This window comes from Sphaeramia orbicularis, chromosome 24 (genome assembly GCF_902148855.1).
Source record: "Sphaeramia orbicularis chromosome 24, fSphaOr1.1, whole genome shotgun sequence".
NCBI classification, from domain to species: domain Eukaryota; kingdom Metazoa; phylum Chordata; class Actinopteri; order Kurtiformes; family Apogonidae; genus Sphaeramia; species Sphaeramia orbicularis.
In genome coordinates this window covers 1,595,056-1,619,012 of record NC_043979.1, presented here as the reverse complement: position 1 = coordinate 1,619,012, position 23,957 = coordinate 1,595,056, and the positions used below count along the sequence as shown (strand labels likewise).

The window sequence follows — 23,957 nt, the reverse complement described above, 5'->3', positions numbered from 1 at the left end:
AAAAAGAATCACAATGTTATGAGAATAGAGTCCTAGCTATAAAAAAAAACCTCATAATGTAACAAAAATGTCATTCGTTTATGAGATTAAAGTCGTCATATTCCAACAATAAAGCCATAATATTACCAGAATAACCCATCCATCCATTATCTTCCGCTTTATCTGGGGCCAGTTCGCGGGGCTAACAGAATAATAATAATGTTGTAATTTAAAAATGGGTGATAAACATCTCCTAATTTCCCAGAATCCATTGGTGCCCTGCAGGTCCACAGCAGTCGTATCTGTGTTGGATAAAGTACTTGACGTGAACTAGACTCAGTAAATCTCCTCAGTCCCAGTAGATCATGCATATATTCACTGGGGTCAGTACATGGTCTACTGTAAATGCACTTTGGGTCAGCTGGGTCTGGGCCCTAGTTTTGGACCCTGGTTGTCAGTCATGATGAAACCATGTATATTTGTTTCAGGTAAAAATAGCGCTGATCCCCTCCACCCTGGATCAGGTCAGGATCCTCCATTTGTGTCCACATGTCAGTGTTCATGGACCACTTGTTCTTTGGTAGCTCGTATGGATCCATGTCCAGTCCAGTTGTCCTTCATTTAATTTCAGATTTCACATTTTCCCAGTCTCGCTGTGTTTACTGTTATACTCTGTCATGTTCAGCAGGTTGGTTTAAGACACTCAGTCTTAGAGGGGCGTGGCCTGGGGGGGAAGTGATGTACTTGCATACCCTCTATATGTATGGAAATATTGAACCAACATTCAGGTAAAGTAATTTGAAAACAGGTGTTTGTATGGTTGCATGTTAATTTAAAGCCTAAATAGAAGAAAGATGTAAATGCATTTTACAAGTGAGAGTGAAAAGTAATGAGAGAATGTTAGTTTGCTGTGTGTTTGTGTGCACTCTATAAACTTCATTTCCTCCTAAACCCTGTTGTCTGTAGTTGGACTGTGGTGCACCGCTGTCTCCATTTGGACTCCTCTGCAGAGCCAGAGCTTTTATTACGCTGGGTAAGAAGGATCTATTCAATGACCCACTGTACTATGGACTAAGATGTGTAGACAAATGAAGGATTTATGATGTAAATGTGTGACTGAAATGTTGTCATGAGTCAGTGAGACTTGATTTGGAATGCTTTCTTCCTCTGTTCCACAGGTCAGGTGTTTAGTTTGCTGAGGTGTACAGACAGAAGATCCTGTCCAAGGCTGGTGAGTCCAAGCCCTAGATCCACTGTGTTGAACCTGAACTGCCTTGGATGAACAGACCTGTGTTCACTGAGCGGTAGGAAGGAGAAACCCACATCCACCTGTTTGTTCTGCACACTCTGTTAGGAGGAAAATACACAGGGTTGATCCTCTAGAACTGAAATAGTGCCCACAAACACTATATGGACTCAAACCCTCAAAGTAACAGCATTTTGGTTTCTGTAACTTTTATTTTGTTTTGTCCCATAAATAATAGTCTAACGAATAAATGAGTCAAACGTGAAACTGGGAACACAAATAATAAGAATACTAATTCTATAATTTTGTGTGTGTATTAATTCATTCATAATGTGTGTGTATACTAATTCTGTAATAATGTGTGTGTGTGTGTGTGTGTGTGTGTGTATACTAATTCTATAATAATGTGTGTATGATAATTGTTGTGTGTTGTGTCAGTTTCTTCTCATCCATTCTCTGGTTCTCTGATCAGGACAGTTTTCAGGTCTTTTCTCCTCTAACAGTCCAAATCTCAACCAAAGGGTTTATTTGGAAACAGTTCAGTGTTTAACACCTGTTTTTCTAACTCAGTTCACTCAACTTAGATTTAGATCTGAACAAACTCTGACTTAGTTTGATGTTAAGTCTTGACTAAATCCACATGTTCAATGCTTTGGAAGTGACTGAATAAATGCTTGATCATATCACAGCCTTATACAGGACGTTTCTGTTCATTTTTGTGTCTGTTTGCTGTATTTGGTCCATTTTGTTCAGCTTTAATCCGGTTCCATATGATGTTTGTGTGATTTTTGATGTGTCAGTCTCATAAACTTCTCCCTGAACTTTGCTTCTTTAGAACTTCCTCTTTCCAGGTCCTTGGTCTTTGGTCCTGGTCTCTGCATCTGAAGGTAAAGTTCACCTGTTTTATCCTTTAACGACTCTTTGTTGACGATGTTGACTATAGTTCTGAACTTATGGTCCAGTTTGAACCGTCAGATTTGCCAGTTGGTGTTGGTGTAACTGGTTTATGGTCAGCCGGAGCAGGATCCGTCACCAAGGCCTGTTGAAAGCGCGTCTGACTCAGAGGAGGTGGTTTTGGACCGGAACCACAGTCTGTCCGTCCGGTCAAGGCTGGTTTCATATGGTCAAACTGAGGCTGAAGGTTTAGAGGGTCCAGTCTGTGTGTGTATGGGTGGCAGTGGCAGCACCAGGATTTTAAAAGTGGGGGGGCAACTGGAGGGCAAGGAAAATGTTGGGGGGGGGGGGGCAAAAAATTTTGTGCATAGCACGAAATTAGCGCTTTGCACTTTAGCGACTGCAATATATATATATATATATATATATATATATGTATGTGTGTGTGTGTGTGTGTGTGTGTGTATATATATGTGTGTGTGTGTGTGTGTGTATATATATATATATATATATATATATATATATATATACACACATATACATATACAGGGTGAAGAAGCAAAATTTACAATATTTTGAGGCAGGGATTGAAAGACAGTGTATGATCAGTTAGTTTATTGAAAGTCATGAGAATTTATTTGCCACAAGAAAATGTCCATAATAGAAAATGTTTTTATTCTATGTGTCCTCCTCCTTTCTCAATAACTGCCTTCACACGCTTCCTGAAACTTGCGCAAGTGTTCCTCAAATATTGGGGTGACAACTTCTTCCATTCTTCTTTAATAGTATCTTCCAGACTTTCTGGTAATAGTTTTGCTCATAGTCATTCTCTTCTTTCCATTATAAACAGTCTTTATGGACACTCCAACAATTTTTGAAATCTCCTTTGGTGTGACGAGTGCATTCAGCAAATCACACACTCTTTGACGTTTGCTTTCCTGATTACTCATATGGGCAAAAGTTTGTGAAAAGGTATGGATAATAGTGTTAGGTATGATTATGACATCAATATGTTTGGTTTCAAAACAATTGACGTAGTGCCTGCTGAGAAAAAACAACTAAATGTTCATTGTAAATTTTGCTTCCCCACCCTGAATGTATAGCTTATCCGTTACACTTTATATAGAGGGCAATTTTAGGTAAAATCAGGTAGTATTTAATGTATTCAAGGTATTTGTTAAAAACTACAGCATGAACAACTCAGACTGTTCTGATTATTTAATAGGTACAATCTACTTTCACATATTTCTCTAAACACATCAGACAAACATGCAGCAAACAAACGGCAATGCCAGTGTATACAAGTTAATAAATGTTGAAAACAAAATAAAACTAATAGCCTAACCAACTTATCAAACAAAACGTATGTATACAATGGCTTACAGTACATGCACATGTATATAATCACTGACATCTGTAGGCTTAGGTACACTTTCAAACCGATCAGTATAATCTTCTAGCAGAAATTTAACTCTTTCCCCGCCATTGACGAGATATTCCGTCAGTTGCTTCCCAACGCTTCCCCGCCAATGACGAGATTTTCCATCAATCCGTGTTTTCACTGTTATACTGTAGTTGAAGCTGTTGTGGATCGTGTGAATTACTTTCCTTCATCCAAAAACAAGCAATTAAGCAACTTTTTCGGAGAAAATGAAGGTCCGGGTTTAACGTTTTCGTACTGGAGTCACTGTATCCTATGGCAACGCATACAACGTGGGTCACTCTAAATGAGGAAATACCGACTCTGCAGGAACCGCGCGCAGTTTCAAAAGCCTTAAAGATGATTATGGAAACGGAGTCCGACAATTCAATATATGATGGAGCTACAGAAGAACCATTTAGAGACAGGAATGGAGAAATAGAAGGTGAGGGAGACGAACACAGGAAACACAGATTGGCTCGGGGTCCGACACGGAGATTAGGAAGAGGAGGGGGGGGCATGGGGCAAAAAGGAGACAATGACAGACAGGAGGAAGAGAAAAGAGACTTTTATAGTGAACATTCAAGGAGAAGACAGACGCACAGACGTGGGACAAATAAAGGACAGCTAGTGTTCATCTGTTAGAGTGAGTTCAGATTCAGACTGAGGACACAGAACAGATTCAGCTGTAGAATGTCAGCAGGGACACAGGTAAGACACTGTTTTATTTGGCTTTAGCATGAAATAAACAAATACATATATTCATACATAGATAAATAACTAGATGTCCATATAATTATTTACAGATCAAACACAGCAGCTGATCCAACAGGAGGACGTGGTGCAGCCAAGCAAAGGCCAGAAATCTACAGTATTTAGTGAATGTTTCTTTTTTTCTTGAAAATGAGGAATATTGAAGTGTTTATATCAAAAAGCTAAACTAATATGTGGAAGACTCATAACTGATGTATGTAAATGTGTAAAGTTTTGAAGGAACCTGGTGCTTTAGAAGATGTTTGGTCTAAAGTTTGGTGTGGATTCCTCTAACATTTTGTGGAATGATGGGATATCTTAGAGCTGTTTGTTATTGTTATTATTATTTTATTTTGTGATTTTGAAGACAGTGTTACTGTTGAGAAATGAGAAAGAGTCAAAAATGTAAATAGAAAATCAGTTTTATCTTGAAAATCAATATCTTTGAAAAAAAATGCAGTTTTCTCAGTTTTTTGCTCAAAATTCAGTTTTTTCCTGAAAATGACCAATATTCAAATGTTTATATCTCACAAATTAATGAAGATGGAATAAAATCGTTTTTTGTGTTTAAAAGTTGGAGTTCTGTTCTTTCTTTTGATGTATTCAGTGTTCACATACTCCTAACAACATTTTCAGTGAGCCTCCAAAAATTAGTGAAAATGACCAAAAAGGCTGGAGCTGGCTACCAACTCACTGGAAAATGCTCTGACAGGGAAAGAGTTCAGTTGAGTGATAAAACAGACCTGAACAGTTAACAAAACTATTTGTAATTAATAGGTGGGTTCAAAACATAAAAAACTAGTCCTTATGCTACTCGTGCTAATTCTTTGCTTTACATTTCTTATATAGAAGACAGATGAATGCAATACAAGTGGAGGTATTAATCCATTCCAGAACCGAAGGCACACATATCATTATGAACCTAGAACTATATTATTCATAAGAAACAACCTCTGCATGTTAGACCTACTGTTCAGTCTCTTCTTGAAGAGAATGCAGTTATAATATGTGGTGTATTTAAAAGGCATTGACGGATTTTTCATATTTCTTTGCTGCCTGAATTTTCCCAAAGATTTGCCCAAATCTGGGTGGGGGTAACTGGGGCGACAAAGGTTGTGACTGGGGGGGCACCCCCCCATGCCCCGCCTTGGTGCCGCCAGTGGTGGGTAGTGGAAATATGAACAACAACTTCTGACAAAGAAAAGATCAAACTAAACTAAGAGATCAGTTTATTTCTGTAGATTTTAATAATAATGTGGTAAAACTTCTCTGTAAAGGAACAGTTTCCATAAAAACGAATAAGCAGTAACGTGTGATTGTGCTTTTTTTTGTGACTGTGATAGTGACTGTACAGATTTAGACTTAAACTTCATTGATCCCCAAAGGAAATGACTTGCTCACTATAGCTCAATTTTATACAAAAACACAAGCAAAAAGCAGCTTTCAGGATCCAGAATGAACATAAATCAGATGATGACCCTGCTCCAGAGGTCAGAGGTCACAGAGTTCAGTGGCGTTCAGGCCGTCACAGCAACATTTAGTCTGATCCGCCTGTGGGTTTGACACCAGGACTGGAGCTGAACACAGTGAGAGGTCAAACACCACTTGGATGTTCAGGTCCACAGTCGTCAGGGATGGGAGTTGACTTCATCAGGGATTTCCTACGTCTTACAGTGATATATGTAGGTCCAAAACCATCCAAAATGTATGAGTTTATGTCATTTATATAGAGATAAATTTACTATCAACAACAAACTGTCTTAGCGCCCAAAGAAGACCTGGAATTTATCCAGTATTGTGTAATAAATAGTACATGAATGTATTCATAGAAGAGGCGACAATAAATGGACTGATGATTCATGTGCAGCAGAAACAGTATTTTCTGCTGCACATTGACACTGTGTGACGGGCAAGGCCATGGGCCAATCAGCATCCAGTATGGTGTCATCTTCCAGCTCAGAGTTCCTCCTACTGCAGCTCCTCAGATCTGATTCCTTTACAGGTGACAGTCTGACTTGTACCTGTGGAATCCTGTTTGTCTGGTTCAGTCATGGAGAAACTCAAAACAACAACAATAGGTATGTGTTTGTGTAGCTTTAAACCAGTGAAGAGACGAAAGGATTAGAATGAAAAAACATGTCATGTTCAGTTCAAACCAAAGGAAAAGAGCTGAAAAACCAGACTGATACAAGACAAGGCTTCACACTGATCAGTGAAGTCATTTTATACATTAATTCGTCAAAGCTCAAACTAAATAATAATAGTCCAATGAATGAATGAGTCAAGTGTGAAACTGGGAACACAAATAAAGGACTGGAGGATCCTCTGGGGCTGATGTTAGAACCACATCCTCACTGAACCCTTGTGAGTCTCAACAGGACAATAAGAGGGGTTTTTTTTATGAGCTAATCACCATCCAGTAACATGTCATGTGATGGAACAGAGCTCCTCCCACTGCAGATGTTGACTCCTGGTGTCTTTCCAGGTGAGACTCAGATTGAGGAAACAGCTCAGCGGTGACGAACACAAACCCTTTTCTGTTCGACGTCCACAGGTGAGTTTAATCTGTGATCCAGATGTTTTTATTGAAGTTTTCTCAGTTTAATCCAAGTGCAGAGCTGAATGGTCCAGACAGAAATCTGAAGGAAGCATGGGTGGACATCAGTCACAGCTAGCATCATAGAAAACACAACAAAATCAAAACAGAACAAACAGCAGACTGTACATGAAATAATCCCTCCTCAGTCATTGTCAGTGCACTAGACACAGTAAAGTAGTAGTAGTAGTTGTCATGTCCAGGAAGAGTCAGTGGATTTAGGTCTGGACTGATGGTTTGTGTTCTGATGTGGATTCAGCAGAATGGATCATAGTGAGGACAGAGAGGAGGAAGCCCCTCCCTGGAAGACCACCCACAGAACCCCCACAGGACCTGGAACTGGACCTGGACCCAGCTATGTGTCTATGAAGAGTGAAGACTCCATGTATGAATCAATGAATTTTAAAAGACAATGTGTTCCAGAGCCTCAGTAAGTGAACCTCAGATCTGGTCCAGATCCACCAACAGGGTTTTCAGCTCAGTCAGTTCTAACTTGATGTTCTATGTCTGACCTAAAGTTAGTCTTGCTGCACCGTCAGCGTGTCACATGGTCTTTTTCTTCAGTCTAATAATTAATAATAATAATAATAATAATAAATCATTGTTGTTATTGTTGTTGTTGTTTAATCTCTAATATCCCTGACATGTAATGTGTTATAGTCTGATGATATGTGTATTAAAGTATTGACGTCAAATGAAACAGTCCATTAAAAGTGTAGGTTAATGTGACATTAAATGACAGAACATGAATTTCTGTTACTTATATTAAACTACACAATGTTACAGAAGGTTAGATTTCACTGTGTAATGTTTAATCATGTAACACAATGTACAACATCAACCAGATCAGTGTCAGAGTTCAGCACTAAAACCACTGTACCATCAATGTTCACAGACCTGGACCTGGACCCGAACCTGGACCCAGCTGTGTGTCCATGAAGAGTGATGACTCCATGCATCAACCTATATATTTTAAAACAGGACGTGTTCCAGATCCTCAGTAAGTGAACCTCAGATCTGGTCCAGATTCACCAGCAGGGTTTTCAGCTCAGTCAGTTCTAACCCTGGTGTTCTATGTCCGACCTAAAGTTAGTCCTGTTGAACCGTCGGTGTCACATGGTCTTTTTCTTCAGTCTATGGTTCAGACACTGGCAGGAGAATCACGCTAAACCTGATTAATGAAAACCTGTTGTTGTAGTGGAACCTGGTCCTGGATGATACTGGATCAGAGTCCAGGGTTGATTCCTGGTCCACTGAACACCTTTGTATCATATGTTTTGAGTGCAGATGGTGAGGACACACATTATTATGACAGAGCTGTTGGTTTCATCCAAATGTTGGTGAGATCAAATAACCCAGTGAGTGTGAAGCTCCAAACAGACTCAGATGTGGATTCTCTGGGATCAGCAGGACCAGGACCCCTTTCCCACGACAGGGGGTCATGTGACTCATGTTGTTGTCCAGGTGTGTCCACCTGTTGGTGTCAGTGTGGACAGACATAATGTGAACTCATTGTTGATGTTTGGTCCACAGAGTGGAGCAGCAGAGCTCAGAGGTTCCCACTGGTCTACAGGATCAGACTCAGCTGGACTCCATATTTAAGGTGTGTACATGTCCAACATCTGCTGGTCCATCTGTTCTGTCCAATCATGTCCTGCTGCTGGTTTCAGACCAGTGGGCGTCACTGTGTCCAACATGGACCTGAGCTTTGGTCCATGTTGGACTTTGTGTCTTTCATTGTGTTTTGTGTTCCAGCTGCTGGAGGAGAACATCTGCACTTTTGTCAAGAACGAACTGAAGAAGTTCCAGCAGGTTCTGAGTCCAGATTACCCAGAATGCTTAGAGAGTCTGAAGGATGAGGATGAAGAGCAGAGGAGGAGCTCCGAGGCTTTTCTGCAGATCACACTGAACTTCCTGAGGAGGCTGAAGCAGGAGGAGCTGGCTGAGCGTCTGCACCGCAGTAAGACCATTGTGTACAGATTGAACAGATGAAAATACTGGATTTACTGTGAGACTGATGGTTTGATCTGGGTCTGCATTCAGGAAGTCAGTCTGGAGTTCAGCAGCGGAAACTGAAACGTAACCTGCAGCAGAAGTTTGAGTGTGTGTTTGAGGGCATCGCTAAAGCAGGAAACCCCAAAACCCTCCTGAACCAGATCTACACAGAGCTCTACATCACAGAGGGAGGGGCTACAGAGGTCAACCAGGACCATGAGGTCAGACTGATTGAAAGAGCATCCAGGAACCCACACAGACCACCAACAACCATCACATGTGAAGACATCTTTAAAACACCAGCTGACAGAGATCAGCCAATCAGAACGGTGCTGACAAAGGGCGTGGCCGGCATCGGGAAAACAGTGTCCACACAGAAGTTCAGTCTGGACTGGGCTGAAGACAAAGCCAACCAGGACATCCACTTCATATTTCCATTCACCTTCAGAGAGCTGAATGTGCTGAAACAGAAGAAGTTCAGCTTGGTGGAACTGGTTCATCACTTCTTCACTGAAACCACAGAAGCAGGAATCTGGATCTTTGAAGACCTCCAGGTGGTGTTCGTCTTAGACGGTCTGGATGAGTGTCGACCTCCTCTGGACTTCAACAACACTCAGATCCTGACTGATGTGACAGAGTCCAGCTCAGTGGATGTGCTGCTGATGAACCTCATCAGGGGGAACCTGCTTCCCTCTGCTCGCCTCTGGATAACCACACGACCTGCAGCAGCCAATCAGATCCCTGCTCAGTGGGTGGACATGGTGACAGAGGTCAGAGGGTTCAAGGACCCACAGAAGGAGGAGTACTTCAGGAAGAGGTTCACAGATGAAGAACAGACCAACACAATCATCTCCCACATCAAGAGGTCACGAAGCGTCCATATCATGTGTCACATCCCAGTCTTCTGCTGGATCACTGCTACAGTTCTGGAGGACGTGTTGAAGACCACAGACAGAAGACAACTGCCCAAGACCCTGACTGAGATGTACATCCACTTCCTGGTGGTTCAGGCCAAAGTCAAGAACATGAAGTATGATGGAAGATCTGGGACAGATCCACACTGGAGTCCAGAGACCAGGAAGATGATTGAGTCTCTGGGAAAACTGGCCTTTGAGCAGCTGAAGAAAGGAAACCTGATCTTCTATGAATCCGACCTGACAGAGTGTGGCATCGATATCAGCTCAGCCTCAGTGTACTCAGGAGTGTTCACACAGGTCTTTATAGAGGAGAGTGGACTGTACCAGGACAAGAGGTTCTGCTTCATCCATCTGAGTGTCCAGGAGTTTCTGGCTGCTCTTCATGTCCATCAGACCTTCACCAACACTGGAGTCAATCTGCTGTCAGAAGAACAAACCACATCCCAGAGGTCTGGATCTGCAGAGGCACAGTTCTACCAGATCGCTGTGGACCAGGCCTTACAGAGTCCAAATGGACACCTGGACCTGTTCCTCCGCTTCCTCCTGGGTCTGTCACTGCCGACCAATCAGAGTCTCCTACAAGGTCTGATGAAACAGACAGGAAGTAGCTCAAAGACTAATCAGGAGACAGCTAAGTACATCAAGAAGAAGATCAATAAGAAACTGTCTGTAGAGAAAAGCATCAACCTGTTCCACTGTCTGAATGAACTGGAGGATCGATCTCTGGTGGATCAGATCCAACAGTACTTGAGATCTGGACGTTTCAACTCAGATGAGCTGTCTCCTGCTGGTTGGTCAGCTCTGGTCTTCATGTTACTGTCATCAGATAAAGATCTGGATGAGTTTGACCTGAACAAATACTCTGGTTCAGAGGAGGCTCTTCTGAATTTGCTGCCAGTGGTCAAAGCCTCCACCAAAGCTGTGTGAGTCCAGACAGAGTTTATTGAATTTAGAGTCTGGTTTAGGACATTTTGACACCTTCTTCATTCTGTGTCAAATGACACTGATCATATTAATCAACATCAGAACTTGATGGAATTAACATTCAATCCATTTCATCTGTGACAGTACAACATCTGATCCAGTCCATCAAACATCTGAGTTAGTTTATGATGGACCATGGATTTAGATCCTGTTTGGTCTTCAGTGCTGGTTGCAGATTCTCTTTAAATAAATCTGTAAATGTTCGTGTTACTGAGACCTCCAGCTAAATAAAGGGGTCATAACCAGAACCATAAATGAACAGCAGTGAAGGTCCAGACGGTTTGTCTGAGGGTGTTTTCACACCTGAATTTCGTTTCCATTCAGGGAGTAATGTAGTCCGATGTGTTCCAGTGTTGAGCATCACCTTGTTTTGGTTGGTGTTCACACTGCTCCGCCCCCAACACCACGCCCATGGAAACAGGTGGAAGCCTACCGTCTGTTTACATCTTGCAGTGACACTTTTTCGGCAGAGCTGCTCTGCTTTATGGTAATGTTTGTGACATCACAGCGTGTCATACTCAGAGTCCAGCCCAGTTGTAGGCAATGCCGCCTTAAACAAATGTCCTGCCCCTTCAAAATAAAGTATGTAAGGGTAGGAAAAAGAATATGAGCTGCACAACAGCAGGAGACTGGGAGGAAGTAGTAGTTTCTTCAGTTTCACTTTCACTTTGTATGGTTGTCTGATCGGTGAGTACTCATTGTGAGGTACGTACGGTACAGAACACCCCCCCGTATAATCTCCCCAGCAGCATGTGCCCCCTTCACATTCCTGATTGCCACCTCATACATGACTATCTGGAACCAGCCCTGCTCAGAGTGGTACAGATCACTGTAGTTGTCTATTTCTATCACTGTGCTCATGTTCACACTGGAAACCAACCGCTCTGCGGAGCGATTACAACTGAGCTGAGACCACCTCTTCCAAGCGGTCTCAGCTCAGTTGTTTTGTTCCAGAATAGAACATGATTACTGCTTTGACATATGAACAATTGAACTGAGCCAAAGACTTGTTCTGGAACAACGGCTCCAATCAATCCAGGTGTGAAAACACTGTGAGTGGTAACAGGAAGTAGTAGCTCTGTGATCCATTGACTTTATAACCTGATATTGGACCAAAACTAGTGATTATCTGTAGAACTATTGGAACTGAAATGAAGTGGAGTTTAGTGAAGATCAGTTTAATCTGCTGCTGTTTTGAATAAAACTAACCAATCTGTTTTGTTTGTGCAGACTGCCTGTGTATGACCTGTCAGACAGAGGCTGTGAAGGTCTGTCCTCAGTTCTCAGATCCCAGTCTTCTAGTCTGATTCATCTGGACCTCAGCACCAACGACCTGAAGGATTCAGGACTGAAGATCCTGTCAGATGGACTAAGGAGTCCAGACTGTAAACTGGAGACTCTCAGGTCAGATAAGGATAGAATCTGAATTCAGTTCTTTCTGATCTTTTGGTCCTGATACTGTCCAGGTACTGTGGAAAACAGGAAAAATGAAAGTCACAACATTAAAGTGTTTCTATTTTTAAGTTTTGGTATTTTTACAATAGTTTCAGTTTTTATGTGTGATTTGACATTGTTAAATGACTAATCTTTGCATTTGTCTTGATAACCAAGTAAAAAGACTCAAATTACAATGACAGTATGTGTTTGTCACTAAACTGTGCAGCTTTATTAAGATCTGAGCTCTAGAACAAACTGAGATCTGTGTGGACTGTGATGGTCCTTCAGTCCAGACCTGACCTGGTTGTAATCCAAATATCATCTGTGTCCTCCAGGTTGAGGATCTGTAACCTGTCAGAGAGAAGCTGTGAAGGTCTGTCCTCAGTTCTCAGATCCCAGTCTTCTAGTCTGATTCATCTGGACCTCAGCAACAACGACCTGAAGGATTCAGGACTGAAAATCCTGTCAGATGGACTAAGGAGTCCAGACTGTAAACTGGAGACTCTCTGGTCAGATAAAGATAGAATCTGAATTCAGTTCTTTCTGATCTTTTGGTCCTGACTGAGTTTTATTAAATCATGTTGTACTTTTTTAAATGCAGGTGTTTTAGCTCTAGAGCTGCACAATCAAGTCAAACACAAGTGTGATCACTAAATCAACCTGTGAAATTGTAAAAAGGACAAAGACGACAGTTTAAAGGTCAGGATTTAGGTGGATTCAAGGTGATCCAAATAGAAAATTTGGGGAAAATAGTTCAACACAACCTCTGTTCTGCGGAGGTAATTTGGATTTAGTGACACTGAACAGATGGAGGTACTGTGGAAAACAGGAAAAATGAAAATCGCAGCATTAAAGTGTTTCTACTTTTAAGTTTTGGTATTTTTACAATAATTTCAGTTTTTATGTGTGATTTGACATTGTTAAATGACTAATCTGTGCATTTGTCTTGATAACCAAGTCAGCAGACTCAAATTACAATAACAGTATGTGTTTGTCACTAAACTGTGCAACTTTATTTGGATCTGAGCTGTAGAACAAACTGAGATCTATGTGGACTGTGATGGTCCTTCAGTCCAGACCTGACCTGGTTGTAATCCAAATATCATCTGTGTCCTCCAGGTTGAGTATCTGTAACCTGTCAGAGAGAAGCTGTGAAGGTCTGTCCTCAGGTTTCAGATCCCAGTCTTCTAGTCTGATTCATCTGGACCTCAGCTCCAATGACCTGAAGGATTCAGGACTGAAGATCCTGTCAGATGGACTAAGGAGTCCAGACTGTAAACTGGAGACTCTCAGGTTTGGATTGTTCAACCAGTGTGAACGATAATGATTCAAAGCATGATGTACCTGTAGTGGATCAGTCTGACCTGGTTTTCAGACCAGCTGTTCAGTTGCCTTGTGTCTTCATTGTTAAGAAATGAATTCGACAATATTGTAAACCTGACGTTGCATCAAACGCTCTTGCTGCTCAAACATTATTGCACACGTCTGCATCTGTAAAAACCATATCGCTATGACGATAACAAAAACAGCACGCAAAATTTCCATGATTCTCTCCTTTCACTTTGGAGTTAGCGCTTTAATCGCCACTGCTCATTTCTGTCCAATGGCTGAACGACCTCAGCACACATGGTATTGTTTCCAGATATTGGTCCACTTACAAAAATGTACAATGTGACAGCGAACCACACCAAAATAAAAAAACAAAATTGGTCCGACCCAAAGCAAGTGGACTATCGGACTTTCCTGGTGTGAATACACCCTTAGTGTCACCAACAGTTCCAAAGCACTAGAAACGTGCGTACACCAGACATGGAGTTGGTGTGGAGCACCGCACATTTCCACAGTCATTTCACTCTTTGTACATCTGAATGTGAGCGTGGAAAAGGGCGTATGCCACGTTTTTGGGTGTACACACCCTTTGTATACGAGGCCTCTGGTCTTTCCAGACTTTGGACAGGGACTGGACTAGTCTGAGTCCAGTTCAGATCTTGTCCTGAACCAAGTCAGTCAAATAGAAACTGTCTCCAGGTCAATCTCATTTGTGCTGAAATCCATCCTCAGAATAACTGTGTCCAACAGCTGACGCTGCTTCTTTTCCTCCTCAGATGATGTGTGATGTTTTGTGTTGCAGACTGTCAGGATGTCTGATCACAGAGGAAGGATGTTCTTCTCTGGTCTCAGCCCTGCAGTCCAATCCGTCCCATCTCAGACTGTTGGACCTGAGCTACAACCATCCAGGAGCCTCAGGACAGGAGCTGTGTGCTCTAGTGGAGGATCCACACTGGACACTGGACACTCTGAGGTATGGACTGAGCTGATGCACACACAGAATGTGTGATAGAACAGGTGGAGCTGACAGGAACACTGTCACAGCTGGTTCCACATCCTTTACTGAAGGTCCAGACCACGGTCACAGATCCAGACCTTCAATAAGGGACTGACAGGAACCAGTGAGTGGATGTGAACAGAACAGCTGCAGTGGATCACAGTGATGCCATGTCCATGTTTAATGCTGCTCTGATCCCCCCCCCCCCCCCCCCCCCTTTCAGGTTGGAGCCCAGTGGAGTCCGATGGTTGAGACCAGGTCTGAGGAAGTGTAAGTGGATTTACATTGGATTAAATATTAAAGACCGTCCACTATGACAACCTGCCCACCTACTGTTAGTGAAGGTCAACAGGAAGTGAGTGTTTGTCCAGATGTGGACACTCAGCTGTGGGTCAGAGTGGGTGGATGAACCAGTGGTCCAGTGGTTAGAACTGGGTGGGCCGTTGGATCCATGTCATCCCAGGGTTCGAGGTTCATCCACTGTCACTGTCCAGGACACAAAAGAGCCCAAAAGGATGGACAAACCAGTAGATGGGTTCAAGATGAACCAGACTGAACTGAAATGACCCCATTCCTTTGGTAAACATTTCTGATCTGGTCTAGTTTCTGGAGTCAGTTGATAGATTTGACTGCAGAGGTAAAAGCGACTGTGGGCAGATGTGACTGAGGTTTGAATTCAATCCATTGGATTCAACAGCAGGAACTGACTCCAACTGACTCCACCCTGGACACCAGTTCATCACAGGACTGACAGAGACCAACAACCAGTCCCTCACATTCACACCTGTGGGGGATTTAGATGAACCAATGAACCTATCAGTGCATGTGTTTGGATGGTGGGAGGAGCCGGAGAACCCGCAGAGAACCCACACAAACACAGAGAACATGCAAACTCCACACAGAACGGTCCACCCCGTTAGGTTATTCATCAGAGTCCAGAAGAGAAAATAGAGAGAACAGTAGAGAACAGGTTTAAATAAACATGTGCAGCCCAACTCGTTGGATCCCGTCAGGCTCAGTTCAGGTTGCAGTCGTCTAATCTGGATCACTGATCTAATGTGACCCACACAGATCCTGATTCCAATGTAAGTGCATCTGGATCAGCCATGTTCCGTGGTCCCATAGGTGTGTCCCATCTGTGAAGTGAACCCAAACCCTCTGTCAGTTCCTGTATCCAGACCAAACAGTCCAGTCCTCAGTGACTGTGGGATTTGTGCAGCAGGAACTCTGCTGGTTTTCAAAGAACACACCTTCATGTCCCTCTACCGAGACCACAAGCACCAGGTACTTCCTGGTCTATTCAGCACTGACAGCACAGCCCCCTAATAGAAATGAACCAATAGGAGAAGAGCTGACCTAAGGACACGCCTTTAAAGACACCCCCCTCATTTACCTAATGAGGCATAAATGCATACAGAAATAGAAAAGGACAAGCAGAAATAAACAGAGGGAGAAAATGCAAAAGGGGGAATACTGAAGAGGAAAATATGACTATGAATAAAAAATAAATTAATTAATAAGATGTCAGATGAAAATAAAATATAGAAATAAATAAGAAAAGAGATAAAGAAAATGTAAATAGAAAGCAATGCAGAATTAAATGCAGGGATAAAAATTAAATAAGGAAAAATATAAATAAGGACAAAATACAGAAATAAATGGTACGGAAATGAATTTATCAAGCCATTTTTATTTTTTATTTATTTTATTTCTGATATGTTTCAATATGACAGGTTCAGTCCTCCATAGTGGTGAGTAGGGTGACCAGTTGTCCCGCTTTGTGCTGGACTGCACAGCATTATGACCATTTTTTCCATGTTCCACAAATTGAGACGATATTTCTCATGTGATTGGCTCTGGCTCTCCAAAGTGCAGGACAGTCGCCTTCCTCCAAACATGACTTTCATGTTACAGCGGAGACAGCCCTATCACCATTGGCTTTGTCCACTGTCAATCAACCTACATATATGTGGGGTCAGGAGTCCATCAACCTGTCACCTCCTGAGCTCCGCCCACTGACAAAAAAACAAAGGGAAAGCCTCAGACATCGACATGCAAATATTGGCAGAAATCATGGAAACTCTGCACAAAAAAAGAAGATGCAACAACAGAAAAGAATGGAAAATGTTTAAACATGAGTGAAAGCGGTGGGGGATGACTGACAGAGGATATTCTGAGAACTATGTCCAACTTATTTCTCCATCGTGCATGGAGGCGAGTATGACCTGAAACCACACACTGTGATGTTTGGTCAGATTTGATCCATATTCCCTTTAACTATTTTTAAGTTTGGAGTTTGAACTGAACTGAGAGACTTGAGGCAACAAAATATGCTTTTGTTAATGATGTGGATATTTATGTTTTGACAAAATTCCACAGGATATTTACTTTATCTAATTCTATTTTTATTACTGTGTTTGAATGCTAAATGTTGGACTGTTCTATGTTTGGATACACAAAGGTTTTAGGTCCAAGTAATTTTAGTTTGACTGGAAGTGGAAACAGCTGTTCTAATGTTGTCAGTTCTGCCTTTTTGTTTTATTGCACATAGATGAGGGTTGAGAACATGCACTCAAAAAAAAAAAAAAAAAAAAAAAAAGCTGATTCTCTAAAAGTATTCAATTACAGTATTTGAAACTTGAGGTTTGTTTTTTGAGTTTTTCAAGTAGATTTTTTGTTTTGTTTTTACAAGCAAAAAAGTTGTCGAAGCCTGTGCAAAAAAAGAAAAACATAAATGCCAGTGCAAAAATAGGCATTTTTTGTCCAATCAAAACAAATTGTTATTCATATTTATAAGCTCGACAATAAGATGGACAATGTTTAAAAGTCTAGACTTTGTTTCAGCATTACGGTTACATGTCACAAACACACACACACACATTCCTTGTCCTCCATTTGGCTCATAAGCACCTGGTCACCCTAGTAGTGAGTCTTGTGAACACATAAATATATAATATGTGAAGAAAAAATTCCAAAGTGAAAACTGACTTTCAGACTTTGCAAATTTCCAGGCTTATAAAAAAACTGAGGCAGTTATTACAAAGTTGTGCTCAACTTTTTGGACAAGGGTTTTCTCTGTCTTTGATGCTGTTTAGAACCCAGTACAACAAACAGCCTCAGACAAGATAGTTTTCTAAATTTTTCATTGAAAGGCAAATTGTGAACTTCCTGTTGGCTTTAGATCATGGGTGTCAGTGTATGATGTGTCGGGCTGGATGAGACACAAATGTTGGTGTTTGTTTCATGTCTGTACGACATTCCTATTGGCCGCTAGGGCCGTTTTTGTGTACCTAGGTGGCGCTACAGAGCACATTTTGGCACCTATGGGGTTAATTTTCATATTTTATGTAATTTTTCAGCAGACGTAACATGCGTGCCACATTTGGTAAGTTTTTGAGCATGTTTAGGGGGTCAAATTCCAGTTTAAAGTGGGACAGAATAATAATCTAAAAACAAACATAATCCAATAGGGCCTTGCCTTTGTGGCTCAGTCCCTAATTATTCTATATTTATCTGTTATTGATCAGTATTGTCACTGCCCACACCTGACTCATCCATCAATAACAGTCTAATGGTACCCAGTCATGTGATCAGACATCAGTCAATGAGCTGATCACTGATCAATAACTGTATTGTGTTTTCTTCTGTCCATCAGATTTCCGTGAACTCACCCTGGATCCAAACACAGTGAACGAACAACTCAGACTGTCTGAAAACAACAAGAAGGTGGAACGAGTGGAGGAGCTTCAGTCATATCCTGATCATCAGGACAGATTTGACTTCTATCCTCAGCTGATGTGTTCAACTGGTCTGACTGGTCGCTGTTACTGGGAGGTCCAGTGGAGTGGATGGGTGGAAGTAGCAGTGACTTACAGAGGAATCAGAAGGAAAGGAGAGAGTGACGACTGTAGGTTTGGAAGAAATGATCAGTCCTGGAGTCTGGAGTGTTATAGAGGAGGATACAGTGTCTGGCATAATTACAAATACACACGCCTCCCTCTGTCCTCCTCCTCCTCCTCCTCCTCCTCCTCCTCCTCCTCTGGTACAGTATCAGTGTATGTGGACTGTCCTGCTGGATCTGTGTCCTTCTACAGAGTCTCCTCTGACAAACTGATCCACCTCCACACCTTCAACACCACATTCACTGAACCACTGTTTGGAGGATTTAGACTGTGGACTGAATCCACAGTGTGTTTGTGTGATGTGTAGTTGTGTGTGTGTAGTTGTGTTTCAGACTGAACCCTACACACCTCTACCATCCCAGTCAAATAAACACTATCACAACTCTCTGATAATGAGGCAGAAGAACAGAATGATACTGGATTCCTGGTGTCTGTGGTCCTGGTTCCGTCGGTTCCTTTCCAACATTAGAAACACACTGAGATGAAGGTGGATGGAAATGTCTGTTTGTTCCATTTGATATGTTCATTGAATTATTTCATTTTACTGAGCTGTAGAAGAGCTGATCCATAGAATAGAGTCCCATTTGTTCCTGTTCATTGGTGTCTTTTCTGGATTTGTTCATTTGTTTCAAACACTGTTTGTAAAACGCTGATTTTTGACTCACATCGTTGGAACTAAACATGGTGGTGTTTGTCGTGTTTGTTCATGTCGTTCATGTCTTTGGACGAGGAACAGCAGGTCGTCCACAAACCACCACATGGGTGGGTCCATCCCTGGAGGACGTCCACTTGTCCAAGTGTCCTTGAATGTGGCATGAAAATTGGTCGAGGACAAAACTGGATGAATCCAACTGTAATGTTCCCCCTTCACAGTCCAGTGAAACAACAAAAGCCCCGAAATATTAGTGTGACATCATTGAGCCTCCATGAAACGGAATGTTCATGTTCAACCTTTACTTGTAGATCGTCAGTCTGTTTGTAAAGTTTTCACTTAAACATAGAACCAAGGTATAAGATAATATACCTTAATAATAATAATTTTTCATAATAGTTTAGTTTTATTTAGTTTGACCTTTTTTCTATAATTCAGTTAATTTTAATTTGTTTTTAGAGCAGGTTTGCTAGTTTTTATTAGTTTACATTTTTTTCTAAATGCTTAGTTTTAGTTCAGTTGTAGTTCAGTCGTCTCTTTTCTCTTCTTTGTCGTATTCAAATAAATCCCAGACAGGACTCTGCTGCTTTCTCCCAACTTTAGTCTCCATGTTTCCAGGTAGAGTGGGGACCAGAAGACGACTGGAAACCACAAGTGACGAGAAGTCAGACCGTATGGTGCCGCTAGCTAAAACTGCTAGAGCGAAATAAATTGATTTCGTATCAATCGGACGTTGACAAAGATGGAAACGAAGGGATTTTATCCATAATTTTTATATGTTTTAGTTAGTTTTGTAAACACACAATACAGTTTCAGTTAATTATTTTTTTTCTTTTAATTATAGTTTTTATTTATTTCAGTTAATGGAAATGTTTTTTCAATTCTAGTTTTCATCATTTCATTAGTTTTCGTTAACGATAACCTTGCATAGAACAGACATTTAATGTTCAAAGTCCAGTATTTGTCGTTTCGGCCTGTTTGCATTTATTTGTCCTTTAATCGTCTTCTTGGCTGTTTGTGGAGCTAAAAGAACTCCACATGTGACTCCTTTTCTGTTCTGACATTTTTTCTACAGACTGAGTCAGAGTTACTACTGAGAACTGGGACGCAGTACACACAGGCGGAAGAAGAAGTAGTTCCACCAAGTGTGTATCATTTGGACTTGATCCCAATAGTTGAACTGCTTTCTACTGTGTTCCTGAAGCACATGACCTCAAATGACCCAAGTATTCAAAGTGTTGATATTTTAATTTGTGAATCCATTCTAGAGTGTACAGATCTGTATCGCAGACATCCATACTTCAGTATCGATTCGCACACCACTACCGAGTACGCCAGAATAGTTTGTCAGCAGCAGCGGTTGTAGTCCAGACTGAAAATATGTCCAAACTTGGAGCTTATTACCTCAAATGTTCAGCCAACAACCTGGAGGGGGCGGGGCCTGAAGTGTCTCCTGTGCATTTAAAGGGCCAGCGCTCCAAACCACCTTTCTGGTGTCATTCCTCAGAAATAGGGTTGAAGATGGACCTGTGGAGTTGAATGGATGAAGAATTCAGAGCCAAGCAGAGCATTTACAGTTTATGGAGACCACAGGGAAATGAGGGAAAATGAAGAAGAACATTTAAAAAAAAAAAAAGCAGAAAATGACCTGTGTCAGTTCAAACATTGTCTGTGAATAATGATCAGGTTTGACAGGAACAGGACCACAGTCTACCTGGGTCCAGCTTCAGCAGAATGGAGAGAGCTGAAAGAAAAGAAGCATCTAAACCAGGGCTCTCAAACTCAGTTTACCTGGAGGCCGCTGGGGGTGGAGTCTGGGTGAGGCTGGGCCGCATCAAGTACTGCACAACAACACTTCTACTGAACATGAACATTTCTTCAAACAAATGTTTCTTCAGAACAGGCTTCTCTTGACTATTTCTTGCTCCCAGACGTCTGTCAGTTCTTCCTCCTGCACAGATGAACCACATTTGTCTTCAGGGTGGAAGCAGTGGAGACCCTCAGTATGTGTTGAAGATGCTCATCATGCTGAGTTCAATAATGATGTTTGATGTTGTATTCTTTGTGCACGGCAACTATTTCTGTGCATATCAGAGCCCTCGGGGTCCCTCCTGTGCTCAACAAATAGATATTCCATCTCCCACTGCTCCTGGAATTGTCTGTGCTCGTCGCTCATCTTTCTCTTCTCGGTAGGTTTTGAAAAAGCTGTGACTGGGACAGGACACATGTTTATGTCACTTACTTGTCACATGCTCCTTCATTACTTGCACTTACTTGAGGTGCGTTCACAGGCCGAACATCAACATTAATGAAGGAGAACGTAACAAGTAACAATAAATAATTACTTTGAAATAAATTTCCCCACAAAACATCCTGTGAGAAAAAGTGGTGGGCTGCACTAACATTGATCTTTGGTATCAAGTGGGGCGGCCATGGCTCAGGTGGTGGAGCGGGTCGTCCAATAACCAAAGGGTTGGCGGTTCGAATCCCCCTCTATCCTAGTCAGTCTGTTGTGTCCTTGAGCAAGACACTTCACTTCAGCTGCCCCAGGGCAGCTGTGGATACAGATGTAGTTTACCACCACCAGAGGGAGAATGTGAGAGTGAATGAATAATGGATCAATAATGTAAAGCGCTTTGAGTGTCTAGAAAAGCGCTATATAAAAAAAAAATCCAATCCAAATTCACGTGCTGTGGGCCGCAAATGGCCCGCGGGCCGCGAGTTTGAAACCCCTGCTCTAAACGGATGCAGACCTGCTGTTGGACCTGGAAGTCTGGATCACATTAATCCTCTGAACTCTGTATTTCAGTGGATTTGTGCTCTGGATGATTCTAGAAGTTGTAATGTTTACTGGTTTATGAGCTCATTTTATTAACGATGCCTGGATGCTTGCTAGCTAGCGCAGACGTTAGCATACTGTCAGTAGTCCCAGTAGTTTGTGTCCCGTAGGTGTGTTTGTTTTATGTACTAGGTCACCCTGTGTCTGCCTCAGGGGTGTGTTTTTAGGACTAGACACAGAAGTTAGTGCATTGAGGGCCGGATCTATCAAAGGTTTGTGGATATTAAAACGTGTGCAAACTCACTGCACGCCCAAAAAATGTACAAACTGATATACTAACAGTGCGCAATAAGGGTTGCGTCTTTCAAAGGTGCAAAATAGCGCATCTGCATCCAGTTAGTACGTTTGCTTCAATGAATATGCAATATGGGGCGTTTACACACAGTTGTGCATGTTGTGGGAGGAGAAAATGTAAATATATTAATTTAGCACTCGCAAAGTGATTTATCAAACCCAAAAGCAATTTTGCTGATAGAAACTGCGTCTATATTTACCACGTCTCAAAAGGAGGTGCAAACGGTTTGGATGCGTAAGTGCGCACACATGGCTGCGGTTAGGAGACACAGAAATGATGAAACCAGATACAGAGAATGTATTTTTCACCCTCATGTGAACATTTTTGGAGTGATGGAAGAAAAAATAACTGAGACATATGCGCCCCCCCCCCACCCACCCACCCACCCACACACACACACACACACACACACTTTACAGGACGCTTTTCCACTCCTGATGATTGTGAATAAAAATACGCGCAGACGTATAGCTACAGCAGGGGTCTCAAACTCTATTTACCTGGGGGCTGCTGGAGGTAGAGTCTGGGTGAGGCTGGGCCGCATCAAGTACTGCACAACAACAACACTTCCTCTGAACACAAACGCTTCTTCTGAACATGAACCTTTCTTCAAACATGAACGTTCCTTCAGAACAGACTTCCATTGGTTACTTGTTGCTCCCAGACGTCTGTCAGTTCTTCCTCCTGCACACATGAGCCACATTTGGCTTCAGGGAGGAAGCAGTGGAGACCCTCAGTATGTCTTGCAGATGCTCATCATGCTGAGTTCAATAATGACCTTTGCTGTTGTATTCTTTGTGCACAGACACTTTTTCTGTGTATATCAGACCCTTCGGGGTCCTCCTGTGCTCAACACATAAATATTCCATCTCCCACTTCTCCTGGAATTGTCTGTGCTCGTCGCTAATCTGTCTCTTCATGGTAGATTTTGAAAAAGCCATGACTGGGACAGGACACATGTTTATGTCACTTACTTGTCACGTCCTCCTTCACTAATCGCGCATATGCGAGGTGCGTTCATGGGCGTCGGAATTCCGAACATCAACATTAATGAAAGGGAACGCAACAAGTAGCTATAAATAATTACTTTTTAAAATAAATTCCCCCACAAAAAATAGATCCTGTGAGAAAAAACTTGTGGGCTGCACTAACATTAACCTTTGGTATCAAGTGGGGGGCCAAAAATTCACATACTGCGGCCGCCAGTTTGAGACCCCTGGGCTACAGTGTGACAAAATTATGTGCGCCTGACAGTCCTTCTATCCAAATACAACCCCCCACCCACCCCGCGCGCAGACACGCACACACACACACACACACACACACACACTTTTAAAATGAAAAATAAATGAATGAATGACTGAGTCATGCAATACCTTCTATGACAAAACTCCTCCAACGTTACATTTCCGTTCCTCTGGATCATTCAGTGCACCGTTCCCATTAGTGCTGCTTTATCCCACTGCAGTTTTTCCAGTGGACTGTCTCCAGTAGCGCACGCAAAACCCTCATTTAAATAGGGCGGTCTGCAAGACTTTGCACCTGTTGTAATTTGTGCAAGTAATCTTGGTAAATCACCCGCAAACCGTGGTCACACCCCACATGCAAAATTCTAGATTGCGCAAGTAAATTACTACAAGCAAATTGGGATCTTAGTAGATCCGGCCCTGAATGTAGTTTTTGTCATTTGTTTGTAGTTCATCACATGACCCATGTCTACAA

At 42.0% G+C, this 23,957-nt stretch overlaps 1 protein-coding gene and 1 long non-coding RNA gene across 2 annotated transcripts; both read left to right on the top strand.

Annotated features, from left to right (window-relative positions):
* The first annotated feature begins 7,289 nt into the window (after positions 1-7,289).
* LOC115415411 (uncharacterized) lies at positions 7,290-8,463 on the top strand. Its single transcript, XR_003934799.1, has 3 exons — positions 7,290-7,318; positions 7,784-7,888; positions 8,422-8,463. It is a non-coding gene; the product is annotated as an uncharacterized LOC115415411 (long non-coding RNA).
* Positions 8,464-8,652: 189 nt separating this feature from the next.
* LOC115415408 (protein NLRC3-like) lies at positions 8,653-19,334 on the top strand (the record flags this gene model as incomplete). Its single annotated transcript, XM_030128978.1, has 6 exons — positions 8,653-8,848; positions 8,932-10,723; positions 12,557-12,730; positions 13,341-13,514; positions 14,771-14,817; positions 18,203-19,334. Coding segments are annotated over 6 exons (2,937 nt in total), but the record flags the coding sequence as incomplete, so codon positions are not given.
* Between the last annotated feature and the right edge of the window lie 4,623 nt (positions 19,335-23,957).